We start from the raw sequence: 26,317 nt of genomic DNA on the forward strand, positions 1-26,317 counted from the left end.
CAGTATGGTGCAGTGTAGGAATAATGCCCTCCTTCATGGCTCCTATTCTGCTTATGCAGAAAAAATAAAAATTGTGGGTCACTCGCTCCTCACTGCAGACAGCAGGACTTGACACTCCCTGTGTGATCATGTGAGGTCACAGTGGATGAGGTGAGTATTAATTTTTTTCATTTGAACCCCTGAAAGATGCTTTTTTTTCCCCCTTCTTTTTTACACAGTGTACCCGTTTTTAATGGCAGTTAAAAATGGGTCCATTGATTTCAATGTGGTCCGTCTGGCTATGAAAACAGGAAAAAAAAAAGAAAAAAAAAAAGACATGCCCTATTTTTACATCGACCACTATTTACTGGCCATTAAAAAATGGCCTCACAGACTTTAATTAGTTCTGAAAACGAGTGTGTTACAAAAGAGGTATCACAAGACAAGTACCTGTTAGGCTGGGTTCAGACCTGAGCGTTTTACAGCGCGTTCCTACGCGCTGTAAAACGCCCGACGCTCAAAAAAGTTCTTGAGCTTCTTTGGGGCGTTTTGTCGCGCGTTCCCGTACATAGACTTAGCGGGAACGCGCGACAATAGGCGTTCGCTTGTTCCGGAGCCGCGTATGTCAGACGCCGTAGAATCGCGCATACAGAGCGCGACATCCCGAACGCTCAGGTCTGAACCCAGCCTTAGGGACCAGTTTGTTCACTTCAAAACTGTGTACCAGTAAAACTTGTTCTGTTCATTGAAATGAAAGAGAAATACAGTGCTATTCTGAAGTAGGCGCCCTAGTTAGAGCTGCATTGAGCTCTAGCGGATATATACAGGTACAGTACGGATGATGTCAAGATTACAGCTCCGCTGCAGTAGTATGAGGGTAAAATAGCACAATACAGCTAAACAATGTACATGCTGCATGTGAGCACAGGCAATAACGTACAGTACATGTCACAGAAGGTTCTGTTCTAGAAAAGGCACAATTCTTTTAAAAAAAGTTTAGTCAGAAAGCAATATGCACACAGCTAATGTGCTAGACCAGAGTAAAATGGTTGGAAGACCATGGTTAAGAAATCAAATTATAATTTTTTTTTTATTATTCAAGTAAATCAATGGTTAACTAAATTGATCGATCCCATGTCAGTGTCTAAATACACTTTGGTGTAGGCCATTGGGAAAAAGTATAGCCAAAATCTTCTTAGGATAAAAAACTGCGTCTCAATACAAATCATTTCAGTCGGGTCTTCACTTATCCTTCATTATCACGGTCTGTGTTCAGGAGTCTGGAGTCTCCATGGTTCATGACAAAGAAGTCTTCTGAAGTAAGGCCGTACTGCTCGAGGGCTTCTTTTAGTTTTATTGGCGGGTCCAGGTAATGCTACAAGGGCAGACAAACACTTATTACAAATTTGTTTGCATATATCTAAAATTATGAAAAAGTAAGAGAGAATGTGAATATGTAATAACCTAACTCAGAAACCCCCCATAATAATGCCGTAGTAATCTGATCTGAATCTGTGGATTTACATGCAGAATTAGGGGGCATTCATGCGACTACATGTAATTTGCTGACCACAAAACGCCCGTGTGTCTTCCACATGCTTTCCACATCCGTATGTCCATTCCGCAAAGGATAAAACATGTACTATTCGTGGCTGAAAATGCGGACCACGGGCCCATTGAAGTCACTGGGGGACATTTATCAATAATGGCGTCATTTGCGCCAAAAAAAATACCAACATTACAAATCAAAAGTGGCGATTTGTTTCACCTCATATATCAAAAGGTGTACACCACTTTTAAAATGTGACTTTTTAAAAAATATAAACTTGATTATCCATCTATTTCTCTCGATTTGTGACATTTTAATGCCAATGGCACTAAAATGCGACATTTGAAGCATATTTGCGACATTTCCAATGGTAAAATGAGACTTTTGTCTTAGACTCGGGACGTTTTAGTTATTGTTTTGTTTTTTAATGTGAATTTCCTGATAAAACCCTGTTGTTTGGCTCATTTATATTAGATAAAAATAAATGCATCCTGTTTTATTACTTACCTATCACTTGCTCCCACGATGAGTTGGTTTTACTTTCCATAAATGCAACTTTTTGACAAAAAGTCACATCTTTATGCCATAAACGCGACTTTTTACACAAAACACCACCACATAAGCTGTCTTAATTGTCCACAACAATTTGAGCCATTTCTGCTGATAAGAGGATGATAAATGAGGCGTAATATGCGCCACTTTGTTAGCCCTGCTCACTTTGACATTTATAACTCATTTCTGGCGTGACGCATTCTTTATGGTGAAAATTCGGGAGAAAACTGTTGATATATTTGGCGCCAATCAAAATGCCATTCTTTTGGCGCACTTTACACCATAATTTTGGCGCAACATGCTTAGTAAATGAGTCTGCATAAAAAAGGGATGCAACATGAATATCATACGTATTTTGCAGACTGCAAAATGCAAAGTTGTGTGAATCTACCCTCAATAAAAAAAAAAGAGAGAAATCTAAAAAGGATTGGCAATGCTCTGCATTTAAAATGTTTGCATCAGGTCTAAAAATAAAAGCAGATTTTTTCACTTGATTTCCAGTGTGAACATTTCCTTACCAAATATATACATCCATTCTACAATGTGCTAACCCAGCTTTCGAGTGCTTGCACAGGGCTGTAATAGTGGCAGGAGGCATCCCCTTTAAGGCTTCATTGTGGATGATGACACTGCAGGCATGATGATACCGGGGATGACAATCACTGCATTGGGGAAATCAACCAGGACTGAGTCATCTAGGAGTCAAGGCTGATTGTTAGGGACATGAGCTGGTGGGGCCCCTGTAGAACATCAGTGCAAAGGATGAGAGCACGGCGGGAGGTGACGTCACAAAGTGTGTCAACCTATATGTTAAGCGTCTAGACCTAAAGCTGTCAGAAAATATGAAAGCTACCCCTCTGGCAAGGGGGTTGCACATGCTAGAGGCATGGCTCCATTGGATTGTGAGGCCATGGAGGAAGGCATCATTGTGTTGCCAGGGATAAGGGCAGCTGGACATCTTAAGGGTGGTGATAACACAAGAGGCAACACCAGAGTCCAAATCATGTCACAGGTGAGGGGTGTAATGAGTTTATCACACAGGGTGTGAGTCCTAGGAATTCATCACTGGGGTCTGCTGATGCCAGCCATGCTGCCTTTTGCCTCCTCCATAAGGTGATGTAGCACGATTTGTAGACTAGGGTTGTCATAATATCCAAATTTTGATTTGATTTCGATACCATAAAAAAGTATTGTGAAACTCAATACCATTCGATACCACGTGAAAAATATAAAACACCAAAAAAGTTGCGTGCATTCCGCATTTTATGGAACATCCGACTTGTGATAGAACAGTCCTATCCTATTTTTTGGGGGGACAAGGTGACCAAAAAATGGCGAATCGCAGTTTTGTTTTTTGTTTTTTTTGTTATGGCGTTCACCGCATAGGAGATATTTTAATAGCTTGGACTTTTCGAACGTGGCAATATGTAATATGTTTATTTATTTATTGTTTATATATTTATATGTAAAATTGGGAAAGGGGGTGATTTAAACTTAATATTTTGGTGTTTTTTATTTTTTTTATTTAAAGGATAACTGTCACATTTAGACCCTAATTTCAATTTTCATATATGTAGTTACTAATAACATGATATTCCAGAATCAGTTACTATTAGACTGACTTACCCCATATTTAATAAGATTCAGCCCTTGGCAACCAGTCTGCATAAAAATGTAATTTCACTATTCAGTTAAGATGGCCGCCACTGCCCTCACCCTGAGGCTAATCCCGCCTGCCCTCACTAGCCAGTAACAATAGCCCCCCAAAAGTGTCAGTAACCAGAGCCCTCCCCCCTAAAGGGTTAATCTCCTGCAGCACAAAGGGGTCCTCTTACCACATGTTGCTTTCATTTATACACTGAGCAGATGGCAGATCTCCCTTCCCTGTTGTGCGCTGCTTCGACTCTACTTCTCCAGCTCTGCTGAGTGAGGGAGCGTCTGCCAAGCGCAAGGACAGGGAGAAGTGCACACAGCCCAGGCACTGTTATCAGCTGCTGGGGAGGACCTGGCTTTAATCATTTACCTACAGTCCCTGGCTGTCAGTAATCTGACCTTGCAGGCTGTGTGCTTCTGAGTCCTCCGTCCTTCAACACAGAGGACAGACCTGCATAGCAACCTGATTTTAACCGTCCTTCAACACAGAGGACAGATCTGCATAGCAACCTGATTTTAACCACCTGCCATCTGGGCCATTTGCCCCCTTCCTGACCAGGCCAAATTTTGCAAAACTGACATATCTCACTTTATGTGGTAATAACTTTGGAACGCCTTTATTTATCCAAGTCATTCAGAGACTGTTTTCTCGTGACACATTGTACTTCATGATAGTCATAAATTTGAGTCAAAATATTTCACCTTTATTTATGAAAAAATCCCAAATTTACCCAAAAATTAAATTTCGATTTCTCTGCTTTTAAAACAGAAAGTGATACCTCATAAAATATTTATTACTTAACATTCCCCATATGTCTACTTTATGTTGGCATCATTTTGGAAATGTAATTTTATTTTTTTAGGACGTAAGAAGGCTTAGAAGTTTAGAAGCAATTCTTCAAATTTTTAAGAAAATTGCCAAAACCCACTTTTTAAGGACCAGTTCAGGTCTGAAGTCACTTTGTGGGGCCTACATAGTGGATACCCCCATAAATGACCCCATTGTAGAAACTACACCCCTCAAGGTATTCAAAACCGATTTTACAAACTTTGTTAACCCTTTAGGCGTTCCACAAGAATTAAAAGAAAATGGAGATCAAATTTTTAAATTTCACTTTTTGGGCAGATTTTCCATTTTAATAAATTTTTTTCTTTAACACATCGATGGTTAACAGCCAAACAAAACTCAATATTTATTACACAGATTCTGCGTTTTACAGAAACACCCCACATGTGGTCATAAACTGCTGTATGGGAACACGGCAGGGCGCAGAAGAAAAGGAACTCCACATGGTTTTTAGATGCCATGTCCCATTTGAAGCCCCCTGATGCACCCTTACAGTAGAAACTCCCAAGAAGTGACCCCATTTTGGAAACTAGGGGATAAGGTGCCAGTTTTAGTAGTACTATTTTTGGGTACATATGATTTTTTGATCATTCATTATAACACTTTATGGGGCAAGGTGACAAAAAAATTGGTTGTTTTAGCACAGTTTCTATTTATTTATTTTTACAGCGTTCACCTGAGGGGTTCAGTCAAGTGACATTTTTATAGAGCAGATTGTTACGGACGTGGCGATACCTAATATGTATACTTTTTCTCATTTATTAAAGTTTTACACAATAATAGCATTTTTGAAACAAAAAAATAATGTTTTAATGTGTCCATGTTCTGAGAGCTATAGTTTTTTTATTTTTTGAGAGATTTTCTTATGTAGGGGCTCATTTTTTGCGGGATGAGGTGACGGTTTTATTGGTACTATTTTGTGGGACATACGCGTTTTTGATCACTTGGTGTTGCACCTTTTGTGATGCAAGGTGACAAAAATTGCTTGTTTTGACACAGTTTTTTTTTTTTACGGTGTTCAACTGAGGGGTTAGCTCATGTGATATTTTTATAGAGCTGGTTTTTACAGACGCGGCAATACCAAATATGTCTATTTTATTTTATTTTTTCTATTTTTAACTTTTTTTTTTCATTCCTTACTTGGGGACTTTTTTTTTTTTTACATGTGAAACTTTTTTTTTTTTTCCAACCTTTTATTTTATTTTTTATTATTTTACACTTTTAGTCCCCCATAAGGTCATACAAGACCTCTGGGGGACATTTACTTCACTTTTTTTTTTTTTTTTCAATGTTGATTTCTCCTGTAACTGGGGCTGACATAGTAGCCCCAGTTACAGAAGAAATGCACCCCCCCAGAGAGGCTGTACAGCGTAATTCTGCGCTGTACAGCCTCAGAGCAGGGCTGATCGAGGTCTCTGAAAGACCTCACACAGCTCCTGCACTCTCCGGTCTCGGTGGTCACATGATCGCCGGGCCGGAACAGGAAGCGCATAGCGCTTCCTGCTCTGCATACACAGCGCTCGGTGAGCGCTGTGTATGCAGCGATCCAGAAGGCAGGGACACCTGGGAACTGTCCCTGCCTTCTCTCTGGGTTGCCCTGCTGTCACTGACAGCGGGCAACTTGATCAGCAGCTGCACGATTAGCGTGCAGCTGCTATTTCTGAACGGACGTTTTAAAACGTGCTTTCAGAAATAGAGATCCACCCATAGGACGTTTATATCCTATGGGCGGACGTAAAGTGGTTAAGCAAAGGTAAAAGTAGGCAGTAGAGGGAACTAAACTGTTGAATTAAGGGGAAATTGAATACACAGTGAAAAGTTTAAATAGGGCCACCAAGGAGATATTAATCACCACAATCCAATACTCCATAAAAAAAAAAAAAAGACAGTTATCCTTTAATAACTATTTCCCCCCTTAGGGACTAGAACCTGGGGTATTTTAATCCCTTGTCCTATTCACCCTAATAGAGCTATATTAGTGTGAATAGGACTTCACACTCTGCCTGCTGCCCTGTGCATAGTGCACACAGCAGCAGGGAGATTACCATGGCAGCCAGGGCTTCAGCCATGGCTGCCATGGTAACCGATCAGAGCCCCGCGATTACACTGCTGGGGTTCCGATCGGAAGCTGCCACTGGCAGGCAAATCTATAGACGGTGCAGGAATTTAAATGAATAAAAGACAATTTATACAGAATCTTTCCCACAAAACTATATATCAATCTGCTTAGCTACTTCTCTATAACATGTTGTCCACCAATCAAAACCGTGTTCAACAGAATAGGGTGGGCCAATGTCACTTGCTTTTGCGACTTCATATGTGGAAGTTGACAGAAACATTCTTAAAGGCTAAGGACACCTTTGGGGGGCATTTTGCGCTAAAATCTATTTTTTTCCATCGTCTTTAAAACTTTTGAGCCCCTTTTTTTGTAGAGCCTTTACATTCTCTAGTAGCATGCTCTGTGTTCCGTCAGGCAGCTTAGTTGATGTCCCCTTATCAGTCATCTCATAAACGCTCATTATAGCTCAATGTGGCTTAAAATAAGCTATTGGTAATTTAGAGATGAGGCTTATTAGATGACCGGCGCAAAGTGAAAGTACGATTCTCACAGCTAGGCAGAAGTTATCGCTTTATGACAAATCTGCTAAATATTTTTAGCAAAAGCCAATTGAAAAAATGATTTTAAGGGCCCTTTCACACCTGCGTTCTTTTCTTCCGGCATAGAGTTCCGTCGTCGGGGCTCTATGCCGGAAGAATCCTGATCAGTTTTATCCTAATGCATTCTGAATGGAAAGAAATCTGTTCAGGATGCATCAGGATGTCTTCAGTTCCGGACCGGAACGTTTTTTGGCCGGAGAAAATACCGCAGCATGCTGCGCTTTTTGCTCCGGCCAAAAATCCTGAACACTTGCTGCAAGGCCGGATCCGGAATTAATGCCCATTGAAAGGCATTAATCCGGATCCGGCCTTAAGCTAAACGTCGTTTCGGCGCATTGCCGGATCCGACGTTTAGCTTTTTCTGAATGGTTACCATGGCTCCCAGGACGCTAAAGTCCTGGCAACCATGGTAAAGTGTAGTGGGGAGCGGGGGAGCAGTATACTTACCGTCCGTGCGGCTCCCCGGGCGCTCCAGAGTGACGTCAGGGCGCCCCACGCGCATGGATGACGTGATCACATGGACACGTCATCCATGCACATGGGGCACCCTGACGTCATTCTGGAGCGCCCCGGGAGCCGCACGGACTGTAAGTATACTGCTCCCCCGCTCCCCACTACTACTACGGCAACCAGGACTTTAATAGCGTCCTGGCTGCCATAGTAACACTGAACGCATTTTGAAGACGGATCCGTCTTCAAATGCTGTCAGTTCACTTGCGTTTTTCCGGATCTGGCGTCTAATTCCGGCAAATGGAGTACACGCCGGATCCGGACAACGCAAGTGTGAAAGAGCCCTAAGCCCAGTAAAATGCAATCATAAAAAATATTTACCCCCGAAGGTGTACATAGCGTTTAAGTCTACAGCCTATGGGCATTTTGATTTTCGATGCAATTGTATGGCAATTCAATTTAGAATGACAAATATAGGCTAGGACAAACCTCGTTTGCTAAAGCAAAAGTTCCCCAGTGAATTCCAACAGATTTCTTGGCACGAACATCAGCATGGACTCTTACTGCGTCTTCTGGGTCAATGTGCTGGCTTTTCATAAACCACCTAAAAAAAACAAAAAACAAAAAAAAATATTTCACAACTGCACTGGAGGCTCTGTTTGGGGCTTCAGTCACAGGTTCCGCAAAAATAGGGGAGAGAAAAGTCCTGCATGTTGCAGTCAGTTCTACGTCACTTGTACATCTTCTCTGTAGTGTACATGAGATATGCCTCACTGTCTATGACAATGAAGTGTCAACATTTTTTTCCAGCAAAGAAGAAATCCAACATGCCATGAACAGACAGAGATTAGAAAAATAAAAATGACAAGTTGTACAGAATGTTTTCCCACAAAACACTATATCAATCTGCTCAGCTCCTCCTGCTCTATAACATGTTGCATGCAGATTAGATGCCATGTTCAATGTGGCAGGTTTGGGGTATGGAATGGGAAAGCTCCTGGCACATACACTAAATATATCCATAGACCCCATTCACTCAGCATGTGCCAAATGCTTGTTGTTTGCCAGGCTGGTATACCTCAAATGGAAGGCTCTAGGGTGGCTAATAGTAGCATGGAAGGCCAGGAAATATTGGTTTACAATCCACTGAATAATGGAAGCAATGGCATGACTATAGGGAATGCAGAGGTGCCAGTCGCACCTGAGGGGGCCTAAAGACCCCTGACACATCAAAATTGTAATTTTGCTTTGGTAGCTAGGGGGCCTAATTACATATAAATGCTATGTGTGGACCTCAGCAAGTGAAAACAGTTATATAAAGATAACACTTAGTCCTAAAGTAAATGACTAGACATCAGGTATTCTCCAGAGAATTTACTGAGCACGAGTATCCACATTTACATTGGATGGGCACACTTTCCAGTCCTCCCTCCCTCTTTAAGCCTGCCAGCAAAGGTCACGCCCATGCTTTAAAGAGGCTCTGTCACCCGGTTTCAAGCCTACCCTACCAGGCATATATCCTGGTGGGGCCGATGACGCAGACAAAACCCACACCTTTATTTCTCATGTATGGCCGAAAAAGCAACATTAAAAAAATATGCAAATGAGGAATTCTAGCACTGGGAGGCGGGCTTATGCCTTCCGAGCACTGCTTCTGTGACGCCCCCGTTCCTTGCAAATGCCGGCCTTCTGCACCTAATCACACCCCCATGTGCATTGATTGACAGCACGCACTAGACCCACTGGTCTAGCGCTGATATCATGCACCTGTGCACTCGCTTCCATGATGGCGAGTGCGCACTGTACATACACACAAGACGGGAAGGAAAAGATCCAGTGCGCTTGCGCCGGCGCGGATGTGAGTGCGCAGGCGCGGGATATCAGCGCTAGACCGGCAAGTCTTGCGCTGTCAATCAAAGGACATGGGGGTGTGATTAGGTGCAGAAGGCCGGCATTAGCAAGGAACGGGGACGTCGCAGAAGCAGTGCTCGGAAGGCATAAGCCCGCCTCCCAGTGCTAGAATTCCTCTTTAATGAAGCACCATAGGGACATTTATCTTTTACGGTTGATTTTGTGTCATTTTCAAGTATGTCTTTGCTTTTTGTGTCTGCGCCACATTTTTGAAATAGCGCACCTTAATATATTTGGCATGACTGCAATGTGGTTTACACCTATATATGTAAAAGTAGACCAGGGGGAGTATGGTGTAGGTTGTGATGTTTTTGCAACATAAATGTAGTCTAAATCAGGTGAAAACCCATTCACTTGTCATAAACATAGAACACTGTGGAAAGTGGTGTCAAGTGGCGTGAAAGAGGCAAACGGCACAAAATTTACAAAATGACATGCAACAAATATTCACCAAAAAGAGCCATAAATCTAATAGCAAATGCCCCCCCATGTATATTTAGAAACCTGGCTTTAGCATTGAACGCCATACCTTGGTTCATAGGCTCCAATAGGAATTGCCGCTACGTCAAAAGGACCAAATCTTTTTCCAATCTGTTCAAATGCAGCACAATAGCCAGTATCTCCTGCAAAATAAAACCTATTTGAGGGTCCAAGTACAGACCAGCTTCCCCAGAGAACTTTGTTGTCATCAAACGGTGTCCTCTTGCACCAGTGTTGACATGGGGTAAAAACAAAGGTCACTTCATCATGCCCAGGAACACAATTTTGTTCCCACCAGTCCAGTTCAATTACATTTTCGCAGCCACAGCTCTGCATCCAGGTCAAGAGACCCAAGGGAACAAACCATCTCAACTCAGTACCAAACCGGGCATTCAGGCCCAGTACAGTGCCGTAATCCAGGTGATCATAGTGATTGTGGCTTATCACAACGGCATCTATTTTGGGAAGCTGCTCTATAGTGCACGGTGGCCCTCGAAACCGTTTGGGACCTGCAAAGCTAAACGGAGAGGCTCTCTCACTGAAGACGGGATCAGTAAGAAATACCAAATCATCCATTTCCACCATGACAGACGCATGGCCCAGCCAAGTGATCCTTATGCCATTTTCTGTTTTGCCAGTAAGCTCAGGGTGCTGTACAAAATAGGGTTCAATAACAGGAAGTTCCCGGTCAAGTTCCTAAAAAGAAAAAAAGATTCACATATTTAAATGTATTCAAAATGATGCAAAACATCACATCTAAAATACTATGCTAAACCCATATATTTGAAGAATTAAAAGTACAGAAGAATTTTAAGGGGTTATGTGTAGTGTTGAGCGAACTTCTGTTTTAAGTTCGGCGTCTAAAGTTCGGCTTCCGGTTAGCGAAGAATCCCGATATGGATTCCGAATTCCGTTGTGGTCCGTGGTAGCGGAATCAATAATCGGCCATTATTGATTCCGCTACCACGGACCACAACGGAATTCGGAATCCATATCGGGATTCTTCGCTAACCGGAAGCCAAACTTTAGACGCCGAACTTAAAACAGAAGTTCGCTCAACACTAGTTATGTGGAACACAAGTGGCCGGTATCCACAAGTGTTTTGCGGTCTGCAAAACATGGTCATGTGAATGTACCCTAAAGGAGAAGTTCCAAATTTAAAGGGGCTGTCCAGCCATTAATATTGATGAGCTATCGTCAGGATAGGTAATGAATATCAGATTGGCGAGGGTGTGACACCCGAAATCCCCGCCGATCAGCTATTTGAAGAGGGGGCTGGGCTCCATGCGAGCGCCGCTTCCTGTCCATTACCCTGCACTGTATTTCGGAATAGCAGTGTTAGGCCTCATGCACACGGCCGTATGTATTTTGCGGTCCGCATAAAACGGATCTACAAAAAATACGGATGACATCCGTGTGCATTCTGTATTTTGCGGACCGGAACAACTGGCCCCTAACAGATCAGTCCTATCCTTGTCCGTAATGCGGAGAATAATAGGACATGTTCTATTTTTTTGCGGAACGGAAATACGGACATACGGAAATGGAATGCACACGGAGTACCTTCTGTTTTTTTTGCAAACCCATTGAAATGAATGGTTCCGTATATGGTCCACAAAAAAAAACGGAACAGACACAGAATGAAAATACATTTGTGTGCATGAGGCCTGACACAAGTACCCGCTCCATTCAAGTGCTTGTAATTGCACTACACCACCGCTTCACAGGAGACGAGTCGTAGTGTGATGACCAAGAAGTGGAGCTTGCATTTAGCACTGCCTCGTCTCACAACTAATTGGCGGGGGTGCCGGGTTTCAGACCCCCACTAACAGATATTGATGACCTATCCTGATGGCTGGTCATCAATATTAACGGCTGCACAACCCCTATAATTCCTTACTGCTATGTTAAAGGGGTTATCCCACAAAAAGCATGGCAGCAACGTTGACGTTACTAGCTGTGTCCACTAAACAATGGACAGAGTTGTCTAGTTCCACCGTTGACTTCTGATGCCAGAGGTACAGCAAAACAGCTGATTGTGAGTGATGCAGGGTGTTGAACCCTCGCCAATCTGTTATTAAATGGCTTCTGTCACCCCACTAAACAGTTTTTTTTTTTTTTGGTTACTTAGAATGCCTATAATGCGATTTTTGCATACATACTGTAATTAATCATTTCTGTTCAGCAGATTTTGTTAAAAACGTAGTTTTAAAATATGCAAATTAACTTGCTACCAGCAAGTAGGGCGGCTACTTGCTGGTAGCAGCCGCATCCTCCTATCCTAAAGACACCCCCTCCGCATGCTGATTGACAGGGCCAACGGACGGGATCGTCCTCTGGCTGGTCCTGTCTGCTATCAAGATCTCGCGCCGTAACGGTATTCAGTCGGCGCAGGCGCACTGAGAGGCGGACGCTCGCTCGGCCGCTCCATCCTCAATGCGCCTGCGCCGATGACGTCACATCTACAATGTTTAGTGGGGTGACAGAAGCCCTTTAAAGGCCTATCCTGAGGATAGCCCATCAATATGAAAATCCTGGACAACACCTTTAAGGAATGAGAGAGGCTGTAACATGATTCACCAAATAGAGAAAGACATGGAGGCAATGCCTACATTGTGAGAAACACCTGCCTTAAAACGGTATTCAAACACTTTTGGACAGCCCCCCTTCCCTGCCGAACATTAGCACACATGACCCCTGTCCATTCTAGAAGTTAGCAAGTGGGAACTGGAATGCAGTAGAGGGAGTTGGAACAGTGTATCAGGGAGCAGGTAACAATGCTTCCCTCCATAGGTCCGCTGGACAATATCTTTAACCTCCTAACAGTCATGTTAAAATTGGAAATACCCTCCCAAAAATGTCACTTTTTTATTGTAGATTTGTAATGTGTGTCTGCAGTAAATGTTGTTGGCGCACAACTCCAGGGTCACTAATGCATTTTTAACCCCTTAGTGACCATTAATTTTAGCCTTACAGACCAAAAATATTTTCTCCCATTGTGTTCTAGCAGTCATAACTTTTTAAATTTTTCTTCTAAATTTTTTATTTTGTGGGATGAGTTGTAGGTTTTTTAGGAACCATTTTTGGGGTATATAGTGTGTTAAATAAGTATTTATTTATTTTTTTAGGTGGAAAGATAAAAAAAATAGCATTTATTTTGTGAAATTTATTTATGGCTTTCACCGTGTGGTAAAAATAAAAATTTTATTATGTGGGTCTGTACACTGATTATAATACCACATCACATCTATGCTTTTTTACAGTTTTTTCTCTCCTCCTGCAGCCTGTCAGCTTTATAGCTGCTCTCATTCTCCTCCAGACTGAAGGGGAGGGGGCAGCTGCTTTAGCTGTTCATATCTCTGGTCAGCTAGAGACATTCCAAGCTTTCAGACGATACCAGAATGACAGCAATCTGTTCAGTATATGGGAAGATATCACTGATAGAAATCAGGATGCAGTGAATGAAGGTGAAAGTGAAAGCAGGTTTTACCTGTAATTATTCCCAACTTGATTTCTGACAGTGATTTCTCTTGTTTGGCTGAAACTAATGCTGTCATTTTGGTCTTGTAAACAAGACCAGTTGCATGTTTCTAGCTGCTACCATTCAGGAGATATCAGCATCTAAAGGCAGCGCTCCCCCCTCCACTTTCTGCCCCAGCTCAGCTCAGGCAGAACAGGTAAGAACTTTTCCCACAGCCGGAGCTGGACTCAGGCAAAACAGTTAGGTGGTAAAGAGGACCTGTCATCACTCCTGATCTATCTGTTTTAGTAAATTATTGTATTCCACATGAAATGACAATTCTGGAGCATCTATTCTTATGACCTTATGTTGTGCTGTTCCTCTATTATTATTATTTGCTACAATTGTATCCAGTGGACATAATCCTCTAGGACAGTGGTCCCCAACCTTTTTTGCACCAAGGACCAGTTTCATGTAAGACAATTTTTCCAGGGACTGGGTGGGGTGGGGAGGCCGCGTCATGGGAGGGAGGGATTCCCTCCCTCCGTCTCCACTAATGTTGGCAACATGTACGCGTCGGGCGTGCATGTTGTCTGCGCTCCTCTCTCCTCTGCGGCCCGGCAACATATCTCCCAGGGCCCGGTCTTGGGCCGCGGCCCGGCGGTTGGGGACCGCTGCTCTATGAGATAAATACATCAGCAGCACAAATATCTTTCCTGAAAGTCAGCTGCAATGTATCAGTGTAGTGTAAAATGTGTCAGTCTGGAGTCCAGGCTGTTCAGTAACCCAGCATTGGATACAATCCTAACAAAAGTATTAGGAGAGTAAGGAATGGTGGTCAGTGATTCATCTGTGGTCAACATATAGGGCAACAGTGGCCAATGGTTGGACAAGTTTATGGAGGCATTACCTTTAAATTTGTGCACCCATTGGCCACTGCAGGTGGACATAGGAAATACCTCTTTTGAACTTGGCACACTGCTGTTGTCTTTCTCAGTTACAACCCATTTCATAACACTTCTAAGAGAAGGGCTCTTCCATGTGGGCCAAGGGTTGATGAATCTACCATTTTTACTCTTGATCGACTTGGTAACATCTTCTTCTAATCTGACATCCAGCTTGAAGCTCTTTCTTGAAGAATGAGAGGAGTCACTACTTCTGGAGCTGCGGGTTGAGTTCTGACGTTTCCGTACTGTCTCTTTTGGGTACTGGTTGGTGGAGGTTAAACCTTCATCGTCGTTGTGATCTCCTTCTAACACCTTCTGTAATCTAAGATGATACCGAGTAGTAAGTATACATGTTTAGCTGCCACCAGGGTGGATAAAAATCAATGATTTAAAAAAATAAAATAAAAAAAAATATGATTTTTTTAAATTTAAATTAGGGCTGCACGATATGGGAATTTTGTGTGATTGCGATTAGGGCCCTAAAAATTGCGATAACGATATGCGATATTTTAAGGGAATTGTGCTAGAGGTCTATTTGCTTGGATTTTCCCATATGAGCCGCTGACGCGGCTGGGTATGACATAGTTATAGGGGATCTGTGGATGGCACTGTTATGGGGGATCTGTGGATGATGCACTGTTGTGGGGGATCTGTGGATGGCACTGTTGTGGGGGATCTGTGGATGGCACTGTTGTGGGGGATCTGTGGATGGCACTGTTGTGGGGGATCTGTGGATGACGCTGTTGTGGGGGATCTGTGGATGACGCTGTGTTGTGGGGGATCTGTGGATGACGCTGTGTTGTGGGGGATCTGTGGATGACGCTGTGTTGTGGGGGATCTGTGGATGACGCTGTGTTGTGGGGGATCTGTGGATGACGCTGTGTTGTGGGGGATCTGTGGATGACGCTGTGTTGTGAGGGATCTGTGGATGACGCTGTGTTGTGGGGGATCTGTGGATGACGCTGTGTTGTGGGGGATCTGTGGATGACGCTGTGTTGTGGGGGATCTGTGGATGACGCTGTGTTGTGGGGGATCTGTGGATGACGCTGTGTTGTGGGGGATCTGTGGATGACGCTGTGTTGTGGGGGATCTGTGGATGACGCTGTGTTGTGGGGGATCTGTGGATGACGCTGTGTTGTGGGGGATCTGTGGATGACGCTGTGTTGTGGGGGATCTGTGGAGGACACTTATGTGGGGGATCTGTGGAGGACGCTGTTATGGGGGATCTGTGGAGGACGCTGTTATGGGGGATCTGTGGAGGACGCTGTTATGGGGGATCTGTGGAGGACACTGTTATGTGGGGGATCTGTGGAGGACGCTGTTATGGGGGATCTGTGGATGACGCTGTTATAGGGGATGTGTGCTATGATACATAGGGCCATGAGGGGGGGCCGCATAAGACATATAGCAACTTATGCTGGTCCCCCTCATGGCCCTATGTGTCCCCTCATGTGTCCTAAACTGCGCACATAACTGGCTTTGTGTGTAAAGTATTTTACTAGTGTGTAAAACAAGCTCTCTCCTATTGATAACATGGCCAGCCTCTGTACTCACTGTCACTATGAATGCACTACAGCGAGCGGCAGCGGCGCGTGACTGATGTCACTTAGTAACGCTCCTCCCACTTCAGGAAGCAGGAGCGTTACTAAGTGCCGGCCGGCCCGCTCGCTCGCTGCCGTTCGCTGCAGTGCATTCATCGTGAAAGTGAGTACAGAGGCTGGACCTGTTATCAATGGGAGAGAGATTGTTTCACACACTAGTAAAATACTTTACACACAAAGCCAGTTATGTGCGCGGGGCCCCTTCATATATAATCGCGGCATTTTCGGGCCAGCCAAATCGCCATATCGCATTTGCCGATTATCGCGATTCGATTATTTTTTCGATTTATCGTGCAGCCCTAATTTAAATCAGATTTTTTTTTTTATATAAAATGCTTTTTGAGGAAAATATATTACCATCCAAAGGTTATTCCATCATGAAATAAAGATTAGTTTTTTAATTATGTAGAATAAGGCTGTATATGTTTAATTTTTTTGGTAAATAAATTCCATTAGTCCATTCACAATTTCATGCTCTTCCAGAGGTTTTTGTAAGATTATTGGGCAGTTTCTCTGCCTACAAGATATTATCACAGATGCTTGGTTTACTTTTGCAGTTCTCAAAACTGAATTTGACTCAGCAGAGATCACATGCCTCTTCTTCACAGCAAAAATGTTATAACATGAACAGAGTTGAGAAAAATACCTTAATCCTAACTTCTACAAACCTATGAATACAGAATCAACCTAATCAAAGTAATATGAAAAGTTGTTATTCTACAAATCTTCATCTACTTGCATATTATAAGTTATACCAGCAAGAATTAGTCTTTATGTAGAAAACTATGATTTAAATCAAGCCTTACTGACTAGTGATTTAAATCAAATCCACCCTGGCTGCCACTAAAGGAATGATTGTTCTTTCTAATGCAAATAAATCATCTTAAATGTTTAGCATATCCTTTTTAAGAATCTTTACATGTAGCACCTCAACTTTTTTTTCATAGAATGGGTATAGTCCCTGTAACCAGGGACTATGACGCTCCTAACATGGCCAATCTGGAGGTTGTGTTGACATATTTTATTTAGTGGGAAGACACAATGGGTTCCCAACAAGACGTTGTGCATTGTCAGGTCTTGCCTACTACTAGCAGATGTGACATAGCTTCACACAAAACCTCCATCCCTATTAACATCAGTAACTTATCTCCTCCATGCTTTCTATTCATTCCATGGCAGATTGTGAACACATACGGTAGTAGGAGAACTGGAATGAGTATACAGATGTGAACTGCCATGTATAGTATTCATGCATTACAATGGCTTGAGGTGACACACTAGTACATGTAGAATAGATGAATAGTGAATGCCGCTTCAAAGAATTAGCAACAAGATTTCCTTTTCAGATAAGTGGGTATGCTTAAGCAAGATCAGGATTTACAACCCAAATATTACCGTTATCAGGCATTTTTAAATCTGTTTTCTACCCCTTCAGGCTCAACCTCTAATTGCCAGTTTTCCTAATATTCACCCGGACTCTGCACTGCACTTTGTCTCCCAGCCCACAATATGGTGTCTGCACCTAATGAATGAGTACTGGGTCCTGAATGAGAAGCCTCGTCACCCTTCCCCCACAGAATCACCCGATTTACTAATGTATATGCACAAAAAATCTTTCCAAAAAGTGGTGCAATTTGGTGCATCTAGGGCAGGCATCCTCAAACTGCGGCCCTCCAGCTGTTGTAAAACTACAACTCCCACAATGTCCTGCTGTAGACTGATACCTGTAGGCTGTTCGGGCACGCTGGGAGTTGTAGTTTTGCAACAGCTGGAGGGCCGCAGTTGAAGGATGCCTGATCTAGGGCCTCTATGTTTTTTCTCCTGTCATGTCTGAAAAGAGGTAGGGCTTAGCAGAAAATGGGTGGAGATTGATGGGAATGGGGGCGTGCCTAAGATGCACCATACTGCATAAAAAGTTTGGTGCAATTCTGTTGTAAAACTCTGTCTCAAAGTAAGAAAACCAATAGACTTGAAAAGGGTCTATCCCTGCAGCAGATTTATCGTTCAGCCTAAACCTCTGTGATAACTCTAGCCTGTCTAAGCGTACCCTATCTAAAGGCTTAGTAAATCTGGGCCAGTATCTCTCCCCTGTGTAGAGTGATCCCTCTGTGACAAACTCTAGTGCTTTTAAGTGAGTTCAGAATTACAGTTACAGAGCAGCCAAGTACACAGGGATTTTGAGGTCGCTAATAACAGAAAGACTTCATTTTAACAAGCTATATCACAAAGTTTGTTATCCTTGTGTGTACTATATACACCTTCAGAGGCAATTTTCTTTAATGATTGCATGTTACTCATTTTTGGCTAAAAATAATTTTTTCAATTGGCCTTTATTAAAAATATTGAGCCATTCTGTCAAAAAGGGTTAACTGTTTTTCTAGCGGTGTAACTGGTACTTTCACTTTGTGACATCATCTAATAAGCCTCATCTCTAAACTACTGAGAGGTCATAAACACATTAGAAGGATAAGAACTGAGCTATAATGAGTGTTTAGGAGGTCAGAGAGCAGAGATAAGGAGACCATCAGCAACTGGTCTGACGGAAAAGACAGAAAATCCAAAGGGTGCTACTAGAGCATCTCAACTCTCTACAGAATAAAGGGCTCCTTATTTTTAATAAAGACGAATTTTAAAAAATGCCCCCAAAAGGTGTACATAGCCTTCAAGGAGAAAAAAAAGGAAATGGAAGACAAATTTCCCCTTTTTCTGTCAGTTATATGCTAGTAACATTCTAGCCTTATCCCTTCTCCCACTGCATGAGTGATCTCACTATGGAGATATGTGGGAGCTTGGCTGCGAGTTGGATCTTAGCACCTTTCAGACCGTGTTCACACACCATAGGTAGTCTAGTGGTAGGACCCATGCCACACTGAGATACCTTGACGATGGTGCAAAAGGGCTCCGTTGTGTTCCTGACTGGAATACATTGGCTAAAGTCTCAGTTTTTAACATCAGCCTGAGGTTTAGCCAGTATTGTCAGTTGCATATCATTGTTGCACACCTTTTGCAGTGATTTATGTATTTGTATATATTCATCCACACATTATTCCATCTTGTGTAGGATGCCTTTGTGGTACATGTGGCCCGCTGCCGACATACTCCATTGTATGCATTTTTGCTGGGGATTGCTGCTAGCAATGGATCACATGCGGCGGAATTGCTCCCCTGGTTATAAACACGCTACAGTGTTTGGGTTTTTTGAGCACTTCCTCCCATTTAGGCCAGTTTATTTTAGTGATTTTGGTTATATCCATGGTATTCAGGTATCCACATGAAATACAACATTTTTAGAACTGGCTTAGTTGACCATAGCAACCAATCAGATTCCACCTTTCATTTTTGACAGCTCCTTTGGAAAATGAAAGGTGGAATCTGATTGGTTGCTATCGGCAACTAAGGCTACTTTCACACCTGCGTTCAGTGCGGATCCGTCTTGTATCTGCACAGACGGATCTGCACCAATAATGCAAACGCTTAGATCTGTTCAAAATGGATCTGTTTGCATTATTCATTTAAAAAAAAGTCTAAGTCAAAATGGATCCGTCTTGACTTACATCGAAAGTCAATGGGGGACGGAGCCGTTTTCAATTGCACCATATTGTGTGAGTGAAAACGGATCTGTCCCCATTGACTTACATTGTAAATCAGGACGGATCTGTTTGGCAGCGTTTTGATGTCACCCTCAAAAGCGGAACGGAGACCAAACGCAGCCAAACTGATGCATTCTGAACGGATCCGCTTGTGAGAGCCCTGAAACGGATCTTACAACGCACCCAGAAACGCCAGTGTGAAAGTAGCCTAAGCCAGTTCTACTTTACACCAGTTTGATAAATGACCCCGCATATAAAAGGAAAAATGACATTTCCCGTTTTTAGTATAGTCTTTATCTTCACAACTAGGAAATTCCAAGTAAACATTCAAGATTAACAAAGAAAAGTTACTGAGATGGCAGCATGCAAGGACTGAAAAAGGAAAGAAAAGATCCATTTACATGAAAACGTGAGAGCTGAGCTCAGCAAGCAAGACACCACCAGTATTCTCTGGACTGTTCTACAGAGGAATTTATCTGGAGTGCACAATAGACCTCCTATGAAACAAATGATCAGCCGGAGGTAAAGCAGCAGAGCTAAATACTGACGTTTTATTATCTGCATTACATAATGTGTGTAGAATTACGTATATATTTCATACATACAAAATAATAAGGACTCACAGAATGCCTGCAGTGATCAGAATGGACAATCTGTCTCCAAATCAAGACATTCAAAAGCATTTTAAAAAGATATGCACATAAATATCCTGATACCTACTGTAAAGCACAGAATACCCAATATAAAACAACTCCTTGCTACCCAACCTAGGGTACATTCTCCCTGGTATTTATTATGTAACTAATGTGAGTTTGGATAGATCATCAAAATGAAAACTTAAAAACATGAATGGGAAGTATTCCAGTATTTTAATATTCATGGTCTATCCTCAGGATGGGCCATCAATATCTGGGGTCCGACACCCTGCACCCCCCACCAATCTGCTGCATCAGAGTATCTCCGCCACACAAACTACACAGCTCTGTCTACTGTATAATGAATGGAGCTGGTAACCGCAGTGGTGATCACACTAAAGTAGATGGAAGCAGCACTGCAGTTACAGGCTCCCTTCACTATACAATGTACAATAGTCATGTAGATCCTGCGCTGCTCTGGAACAGGTGATCTATGGGGGATGCCGGGTTTCGAATCCCTGACAATCAGATAATGATGGCTTATTCTGAGGATTGCCCATCAATATTAAAATCCCGGACAACCCCTGTAAGCAAAGTAGGTGCTTAAATGAGTTGTCAAATAAGCTTATTTAGTGTATAATGAAGTTATATGACTTTCTAATATAATTGTAATTTTGCTATGAATTCGCTCATTAGTAAGGATGTAAAATAGTTATTTGTAGAGTAACCCGAGACCTACAGCAACCATGAGGCAGCGGCAGCCGTACAGAGTTGGCTGCAGCCCAGACAACCTCCTTCAAATTAGGGCTGAAACGATTACTCGATTGAATCTAGTAATTCAACACAAATAAGGCCTCTTTCACAAGGGCCTCCCAGATTTGCTCCGGATGCCTCGCGTGTGCATTGCGGGAAAACCGCGCGAGTAGGCACGCAATTGCAGTCAGTTTTGACTGCAATTGCGTTCCGATCTTCAGTATTTTCCGCGCGAGGGCAATGCGTTTTGCACGCACGTAAAAAAAAACTGAATGTGGTACCCAGACCCGAACTTCTTCACTGAAGTTCGGGTTTGGGTTAGGTGTTCTATTCATTTTATTATTGTCCCATATAACATAGTTATAAAGGAAAATAATAGCATTCTTAATACAGAATGCTTACTAAAATGTGGATTGAGGGGTTAAAAAATCTAAAAAATTAACTCACCTCATCCAATTGATCGCGCAGCAGGCATCGTCTTCTTGCTTCTTCTTTCAGGACCTGCAAAAGGACCGGTGATGTCATCAAAGGTCCTTTTGCAGGTCCTGAAAGAAGAAGCAAGAAGATGCCGACTGCACGATCAAGTGAATGAGGTGAGTTAATTTTTTTAAACCCTCAATCCACATTTTAGTAAGCATTCTGTATTAAGAATGCTATTATTTGCAAATGGGGTCCGGGGTTGCTTTCATCCCTATCAACTCCTAGCAACCATGCGTGAAAATCGCACCGCATCCGCACTTGCTTGCGATTTTCACGCAGACCCATTCATTTCTATGGGGCCTGCATTGCGTGAAAAACGCAGAATATAGAACATGCTGCGATTTTCACGCAACGTACAAGTGATGCGTGAAAATCACCACTCATCTGCACAGCCCCATTGAAGTGAATGGGTCCGGGTTCAGTACCTCATCACGCATTGCACCCGCGCGGAATTCTTGCCCGTGTGAAAGGGGCCTAAATCGTTTGTGTCATGTGACCACGGAGCGGGAGTGAAGCGCTTGCTATTACTCACCGCTCCGTGGTCACCCGCCGGCCCGTACCGAGCTGCACTGTATCCTGACACATGATCAGGTCATAGTACACGTAAGCGCACACTATGACCTGACGCTGGTGCAGAGAAAAAGAGGGAGGAGCTGTGGAGCGGTGTCTCCCTACAGGAAAGGTAAGTACTGGTGCTGGGGACATGGCTAGGAGGGGGGGAACATGGCTAGGAGGGGGAGATGGTGGCACTAGGGGGCAAGCTGGTGGCACTGGGGGGGGCAAGCTGGTGGCACCGGGGGGACAGCTGATGGCATTGGGGGGCAGCTGAAGGCACTGGGGGGGGAAGCTGATGAATTTTTATAAAGAAAAACGTTCTTTGAATTCGTTTTTCGTTATTAGAGTACTCGATTAATCGTTGGGTTAATCGATAGAATACTCGATTACAAAAATAGTCGATTGCTGCATCCCTACTTCAAATGGACAATCCATTTTTGTAAGGAGGAATAAGCTGATCACCGAGAGTATTGCTGCTGTCACCTGTGATAGCAGCGATCTGTTGTAATGTGCTGAGGGGTTAATGACGCATTAGGTGAAATCAGTAGTCTTGCCATGTCATACTAACAGTAGGTGAGCAGAGTTCTCCAGAAAGGGACTCTTTTTGTAACTGCTGTTCACAGATAAGGGAACATTCACACGCAGCAGATTTTGTTGAAGAATTTTCCGTGATTGAAAATCTGTTCTATTCACCTAAATGAGGCTTGCAGATCCATGTGCTTTACACCTAATTCTAATGAACGGAACTGATTTTCAGTTGCTGAAAACTCTGCAACAAGATCTTCTGCGTATGAAGGCACCCTATGGGCCCTGAATGTAGTAGATACCACTATAGCCTCATGCACGCGACCGAGTTTTGTGGTCCCCAAACCACGGATCCCAGCCATGTGCATGTCACCATTTTTTAAAATCCTGTAGAAATGTCCTATCCTTGTCCACAAAATGGAGAAGTATTGGACATGTTCTATTTTTTTGTGGGACAGCAGAATGGACAAATGGAAGCAGACAGCACACGGTGTGCTGTCCACATCTCTTTGGCAGCCCTATTGAAACGATCGGGTCCGCTTATGATCCGCAGATGGAAAATATGGTTCTGTGCATGAAGCCTAAGAATTCCCTCATAGACTATTTGAAAATTGGTTTTCCAAATCAGACAACAGCATTTAAGTATCTTTCCAGTGTGCATGGCAGCAGAATTTCCTGTATTTCTGCCCCTATTTTCTCTATATATCACAGCTGTCCTGTATGTGGGGTACATTTGAACAGCTGAGGTAAGTCCTGTTCACACTGATGAGAGACTGGTGTTCAGGATGCATTTTAGCTCACAAAGCATTGGCAAAAAATTTGATTTTGTTTTATTGCAAGTCGTGCTTGTTTTTATACCTCGTGGTTTTGTTTCATTTAGACCTCGTTCACATTTCCATTTTTGACATGTACTGTTCACATTTTCTGCGGACAGCGCACATACCCATTGATTTGAATTTGTCTGTTCACACATCAGTATTATTTTTAACCCTTAGAATACCGGAGTTTTATTCGTTTTTATTTTCCTTCCCTATTTTCCTTGAGCCACTTTTTTATATTTCCGGTCACATAGCTGTATGAGGTCTTATTTTTTTGCAGGACAGGTTGTACTTTCTACTGCCATCATTAATTATGGCATAAAATGTAGTGGGAAGCGGTAAAAAATATTCCAAATGGGTTTACGGGTTTTGTTCACACAGAGTTTTGTTTATGGCAGTACGATTACAACGATACCCCACATGTATAGGTTCTTTATGTCTAAATAGTGTAAAAAAAAAATATATAAAAACTTTGATACATTTTTTTTTTCACAACACCATATTCTGATCCCCATAACTTTTTTAGGGTACTTTCACACTAGCGTTTTTCTTTTCCAGCATAGAGTTCAGTCACAGGGGCTCTATACCGGAAAATAAATGATCAGTTTTATCCCCATGCATTCTGAATGGAGAGCAATCCGTTCAGGATGCATCAGGATGTCTTCAGTTCAGTCATTTTGACTGATCAGGCAAAAGAGAAAACCGTAGAATGCAACGGTTTTATCTCCGGCGAAAAAAAACTGAAGAAGACTTGCTTGAATCCCGGCATTTTTACCAATAGGAATATATTAGTGCCGGATCCGGCATTCGAAATACTGGAATGCCAGATCCGTCCTTACGGTCTGTGCATGCGCAGACCGGTAAAAATGTGAAAAAAGATACAAGACGGATCCGTATGTCCGCATGACAAGGAGAGACGGATCCGTTCTTGCAATGCATTTGTGAGACGGATCTGCATCTTAGCTGTTTAGGGGCTAATTTTTTTGCGGAAAAATCTGTAGTTTTTATTGATACAATTTTTCGGACTTTTTGATCACATTTTATAAAAAAAATTGGGGTAAGAGAAGCAATGAAAATTGACCCTTTTTCCGTTAAGCCATTCGCCTATTTTAATAGTATGGGCGTTTTCGGTCACGATGATACCCATGATATTTATATTTATTGTTATCTAGATATTTATTTTTTTTATATACGGAAAGGGGGGTGATTTAAATATTTATATTTTTTTTTTTTACTTTTTAAAAAAAAAATTGGTGAGGATTTTGCGGCTCATATATGAGCCTATAAATTATGTTTTTTAATTTTGGTCTATCAGAGATTTTTAAAATGCAATTTAAACTCAATTTTGCTCATTTCTTATCCTGGCCTGCCATCTGGTGGCCAAAATATGAATTGCAGCATGAACACTTTCAGCCTCATCAGCAAGGCTGAAAGTGTTCAGCGCTAGTACCGATGCCCCAATTGGCCACACTGGGCATCGGTAGGAAGCCCGGAAGCGCCCGGGTTTTTGTGCATTTACTACTACAATCCAGCGCCGGATTAATGACCGTGGGTCAGTAAAAAAAAATATCGGAGACATACACTACTTTGGTCTATGTTGCGAAGTCCATCCGTGTTGCATCCATTTTTCACTTAAGACTGATAGGAGAGGCTATGGAAATTAATTTTCAGCTGAGCAACATCCATGGATTACGGATGACACATGGAAGATAAAAACGGCACATTGATCCTCAATCGATGAAACACGTATGCTTTTTTTCACAGACTTGAAAAGGACACGGAAATGTGGATGAGCCTACAGGCGTGTGTGAATGAGCCCTAATTATACTGTGCTTCCCGCCCCCCCTCCACGGTGGATCAGTTTTCCATAAAAAGTGTTGTAGGAGCACATACTACCCCAGGAATACTCCTACCATCAGCACAGCTTCATGGCGTAGCTCTACTACTTTAGGGTCCATTCACACGTCCGTAAGTGTTTTGCGGATCCGCAAAACACGGACACCTGCAATGTGCGATCCGCAATTTGCAGATCCGCACATCACAGACACTATAATAGAAAATGCCTTTTCTGGTCCACAATTGCGGACAATAGGACATGTTCTATTTTTTCCAGGAACGAAATTGCGGATCCCGAAAAAACGGATCCCGAAAAAACGGATGCGGATCCAGGAAATGTGGATTTGCATCCATTCCAGCCCCATTGAAAGTGAATGGGTCCGCAAATTGCGGAACGAATGCGGACCCAAATTACGGACGTGTGAATGGACCATTATAATGAAACGGACCTAGCCAGTGGATTGGATCACTGCTGGTCCTGGCTGGGTGCAGTAAACATTGTTAGCTATTTTGGATAATGTCAGCAAAAGCAGTTCCCACCAAGCACTGGTGTCATACGTTAAGGGGGTTGTGTTGCAATACTTACAACTGTGTCAGCAGCTCCCTTTATAAGAGAACCTTTCTGCCTGGCCTTCTGACATAGGGCAAATCTGTGTCAACCCTTGTCCACCCGCTGGCGAGGGCATCTTCTTCTGGTTGATGCATGTCAACCACCCTGTGCTTACATATACTCATCTCAGGCTGCGTTGACATGTTTTTTTATTCTTTCAACAACAACAAAATCAAAGAAAAGGACGCAGCAGTTTTTGGGCATGGCCCAGGGATGCAGTCTAGTCTGTACACTGGTGCAATACTTCTGCCACATCTTTGACATCTTTTAATGGTAAACACTATCCAAACGGACTGAAATTTCACAATTTGTCACCATCCATAGCTGAACTTTTTAGTTATTTTGAAATTTTTGTTTTCTATGTTATGTTCTGGTTAAGTTTTCTACTCAACAGCCCGGTATGGGTTTCATGAGGCAAGGCTGATGTG

General features: G+C 42.7%; 1 protein-coding gene across 1 annotated transcript in view; it reads right to left on the minus strand.

Moving 5' to 3' along the window:
- Positions 1-676: 676 nt before the first annotated feature.
- The window catches only part of NAPEPLD (N-acyl phosphatidylethanolamine phospholipase D), a 47,460-nt gene continuing 21,819 nt past the window's right edge, over positions 677-26,317 (minus strand). Inside the window, exons 2-5 of the mRNA XM_040412493.1 lie at positions 14,499-14,808; positions 10,129-10,775; positions 8,178-8,292; positions 677-1,354 (exon numbers count right to left, since the gene is read on the minus strand). Of these exons, the coding sequence (XP_040268427.1) occupies positions 1,226-1,354; positions 8,178-8,292; positions 10,129-10,775; positions 14,499-14,808 (1,201 nt within the window). The 3' untranslated portion in view covers positions 677-1,225. The remainder of the gene's footprint in view (positions 1,355-8,177; positions 8,293-10,128; positions 10,776-14,498; positions 14,809-26,317) is intronic.

This window comes from Bufo bufo, chromosome 1 (genome assembly GCF_905171765.1).
Source record: "Bufo bufo chromosome 1, aBufBuf1.1, whole genome shotgun sequence".
Lineage (NCBI taxonomy): Eukaryota > Metazoa > Chordata > Amphibia > Anura > Bufonidae > Bufo > Bufo bufo.